The 4,131-nt window shown below is 34.7% G+C and overlaps 2 protein-coding genes across 2 annotated transcripts; both read left to right on the top strand.

Annotated features, from left to right (window-relative positions):
* Window positions 1-879: 879 nt before the first annotated feature.
* On the top strand, window positions 880-1,143 carry LOC106323486. The gene has a single exon (XM_013761599.1). The coding sequence runs from the start codon at window positions 880-882 to the stop codon at window positions 1,141-1,143; it is 264 nt and encodes an 87-aa protein (XP_013617053.1).
* A 1,373-nt stretch (window positions 1,144-2,516) lies between these two features.
* Window positions 2,517-2,882, top strand: LOC106326625. The gene has a single exon (XM_013764551.1). The coding sequence runs from the start codon at window positions 2,517-2,519 to the stop codon at window positions 2,880-2,882; it is 366 nt and encodes a 121-aa protein (XP_013620005.1).
* The last annotated feature ends 1,249 nt before the right edge of the window (window positions 2,883-4,131 follow it).

The raw sequence follows: 4,131 nt of genomic DNA, 5'->3' as shown, positions 1-4,131 counted from the left end.
TTTTTTTATAGAACTCGCAAGCATAATATTAAGTTCCCATTCGTCTATCTTTGTTATTTCTTTTTATTCCCAGGACAGTTACTTCTTTTTTCTCGTCCTATCATCATATTCTTCACTACATTAGCCATGCAAATACAACAAGAAAATTATGGCAACAAAGCCTTGGTACTCAATTTAATTTTAACCAAATTCTTCAGTGCCATTACAGCATGCATCAACATCCGCTTAACTTCCATAAAACATTACGACCTTACTTATATAGATTCTCAATACCTACTTATTACAACCTACTTGTCCTGATGTCCCTCAAACAAAAATTTACTCACCATAAGAAAATTAGAAACCGGCTGCTATTTTACATGCGGTTTTCCTAAGATGATATAGTTAAGGTTAATCATCTTAAGGCTGAGACACATTTACAGATGTTAAAACAAATATAAAAAAAATAGAAAATAGTGGGGGTCCGTCATGTCTAGGAGGATCAAACCAAGGCAACAGACCAACGAATTCACATGGACTACCAAAGCTTTTTTAATATCATCAAAAGAAAAAGGTTTTAAAGGTTAAATCATTCATTTTGAAAGAAATTCTAAAACTAAGTGAAGTTCCATGAATTCAACAGGAGGAAACGTCTGCAACAATATACCAATTCAACATATGTGAGTAACAAAATTAGCTCACACTACCCCAAAGAGAACCAAAAGAGTGTACATAAAAAGTGAAGTCAGCGTTCCAATAAGAAACTCATTATAGCCGTGATAAGAACCAAGATCAGCCTTAAGCTGTTCAACAAATGCCTTCCTCTTCACTCCTTCTGGCCTCAAATCCTTAAAATCTGACAGCACTCTAACAACTGTTGTCACTCGTGGAGTAGCTCAAATGCAAAATCCGCAGGCGATTCCAGGACTTTTTCCACCTGGCTTTGTACCTATTGATCTCGTCAAATGTTGGTCGTCTCTCTTTACCGTCCAAGGATGTGTCTTGGCAATCTCCAACTCATTTTTTTCTGGAAAATTTGAAAACGTTGAAGCGGCATGCTGCGTTTTCAACTTTAGATATATGTTTCCTTTGAATCCTTTCTTCCCTCCTCTCCTCAAGGACAATTGTGCGCGTATCATCCCTAACTCCCCTGCACACAACTGAAAGGAACAATGATTGTTCATCTACAGTTTTAGACTAGTATATTAGCTTCAATGTCTAAGTTTTTCATGTGTGAACTCAATTATTAGCAGAGCCCTATATTTACCTTTTCCTCAATAAAGTGAAATTTTAGCAATATCTACAACTCTTGTCAATGTGTCTTGGTCACATTATAGTTATATAACTACAAATACATCACTGAAAATGGGTTTTGTTATCTATCTTAAGTTGGCTAACCATGTAAAATAATATATCGGAAATTAAAACTCACAAAACACGACTCGAACAAAGATTGAAACATCAAACAAAGTGCGTTCAGATAAATTGACGCAAAAAGGATTTACAAGAATCACAACGTAAAAAAATATGTCTTAATCGGCCTTTCTCGTCAGTTTATGCAAGGGCAAAAAAGATAACACATAACTCTAAATTAAAGCTGTTAATTTTAAATGGTTTCAATTTCACCCTAAGATTTCTGGTCATAAAACCTTTAGATATTCAAAATGATAAAATCAAACATAAGGAGAAAAAGACAACTTTAGTTTGTTATCTTAAAGGTACATATATAAACAATGAGTTTTATTACAATACTGATATGAAAGATTGGGAAAAGGATAAATAATTTTTTTATAGAACTCACAAACATAATATTAAGTTCCCATTTGTATAGCTTTGTTATTTCTTTTTATTCCCAGGACAGTTACTTCCTTTTTCTTGTCCTATCCTCATATTCTTCATTAGATTAGCCATGCAAATACAACAAAAAAATGATGGCAACAAAGCTTTGGTACTCTATTTATTTATAACCAAATTCTTTAGTGCCCTTACAGCATCCATCAACATCTGCTTAACTTGCATACAACATTATGACCTTACTTATATAGATTCTCAATACCTACTCATTACAACCTACTTGTCCTGATGTCCTTCAAACAAAAATTTACTCACCTTAAGAAAATTAGAAAGCGGCTGCTATTTTACATGCGGTTTTCCTAATATGATATAGTTTAGGTTAATCATCTTAAGGCTGAGACACATTCACTGATGTTAAAACAAATATAAAAAACAATAGAAAATAGTGGGGGTCAAAAGAAACTTTCAATCTTCTGTTTGATAACGTAAATATGAACATACTATAGTGTTATTGGTCAACTCAACTTCATGAAATAAAGTGTAACTCAAAATACATTAAACCTAAACATGAGTTTCATTTTGAAAGAAATTATAAAACTGATACCGTTCTCATTAATATATATGATAAAATCTGGTATCATCACCCTATATATTCTTAGTATCTGTGCATTTCAAAATCCATCCCAGCTTTTAAGCATAAACGAAATAAAAAGGACAAGGGAAAAAAAAGATTAACCAAGAAGATGGGAAGCAAAGCTGTTGTCTCAGTCTACTTAATTATTTCAGTGTGTGCTGCCATCTTTGTCACTCGTGGAGTAGCTCAAATGCAAAATCCGCAGGCGATTCCAGGACTTTTTCCACCTGGCTTAGTACCTATTGATCTGGTCAAATGTTGGTCGTCTCTCTTTACCGTCCAAGGATGTGTCCTGGCAATCTCCAACTCATTTTTTTCTGGAAAATTTGAAAACGTTGAAGCGGCATGCTGCAAGTTGTTTTCAACTTTAGATGCAAACTGTTGGCCTCATATGTTTCCTTTGAATCCTTTCTTCCCTCCTCTCCTCAAGGACAATTGTTCGCCCATCATCCCTAACTCCCCTGCACACAACTGAAAGCAACAATGATTGTTCATCTACAGTTTTAGACTAGTATATTAGCTTCAATGTCTAAGTTTTTCATGTGTGAACTCAAATATTAGGAGAGCCCTCTATGTAGCGTTTCTCAATAATTGAAATTTTAGCAATGATTATTTTTTAAAAATTATCTACAACTCTTTTGAATGTGTCTTGGTCACATTATAGTTGCATAATTACAAATACATCACTGAAAACGGATTTGTTATCTATCTTAAGTCAGCTAGTAATGTAAAATATTACAACAAAAGTTAGAACCCACACAAACACGCTCTAACAAGATTGAAACACCAAACGAAATGCCTTCATATAAATTGACAAATGGGATTTAGAGGTCTCAAAACCTCGAAACAATTATATCTATATCCGCTTTTGCCGTCGGTTTATGCAAGAGAAAGAAAAGATATCACGTAACTCTAAATTAAATATATTAATTTAAAATGGTTTGGACTTCACCCTACGATCTTCCCGGCCTAGAACCTTTAGATATGCAAAAACGAAAATCTGCTAACTATAAAAAGATAATACAACACATAAGGAAAAACACTTCTTTAGTTTGTTATCTTACACGAACATATATAGAATATGAGCTTTATTACAATACTGATATCAAAGAGTGTCATAAGCATACCTTTCTTTTTTTTAACTTACAAGCATACTATTAAGTTTCCATTCGTATAGCTTTGTCATTTCATTGTTTACCAGGACAGTTATTTCCTTTTCGTCATCCTATCATCATATTCCTCATTATGTTAGCCATGCAAATACAACAAGAAAATGATGGTATACAAAGCTTTGGTATTTTGGTGACATATACAAGAAATCGGGATGTTACAAATCATCTCTATTCACAGAGCGTAATGTCCCCGTTGCGCACCACGATAGGTTTCATGACGCCTCTCGGATCAGAACCGAGATGGCATACCAAGTTCTGATACCACTCGTGAAGAACCCTAAAATAGGAAGATCACTTTAGCTGGGTGTTGGATATGACCCGAGAAGGCAGGCGGCACTTCTGGAACTGAGATGGATTGAAAGAATCGTCAAGAGATGCGGAATGGCTCTTGATATACCCACGATCTAAGACTAACCACCCAAGAACGAATGTAGTGTGTTGGCTAACCATCAAACGACACACAAAGATGAATGGCTGACCACCAAATCAACAAACCGGTTCAAACTGATGAACTAGCTAAGAACTCTCTCTCTCACTCAGAGAAAAGAAGAA

The sequence above is a fragment of the Brassica oleracea genome, chromosome C2, assembly GCF_000695525.1.
Source record: "Brassica oleracea var. oleracea cultivar TO1000 chromosome C2, BOL, whole genome shotgun sequence".
Taxonomy (NCBI): Eukaryota; Viridiplantae; Streptophyta; class Magnoliopsida; order Brassicales; family Brassicaceae; genus Brassica; species Brassica oleracea.
Note: the sequence above shows the minus strand (reverse complement) of the source record. Positions and strands in the feature narration are given on the sequence as shown.

Excerpts from the sequence above, each read along its gene's own strand:
- LOC106326625 (XM_013764551.1), top strand. The coding sequence starts at position 2,517 with ATGGGAAGCAAAGCTGTTGTCTCAGTCTACTTAATTATTTCAGTGTGT.
- LOC106323486 (XM_013761599.1), top strand. The coding sequence starts at position 880 with ATGCAAAATCCGCAGGCGATTCCAGGACTTTTTCCACCTGGCTTTGTA.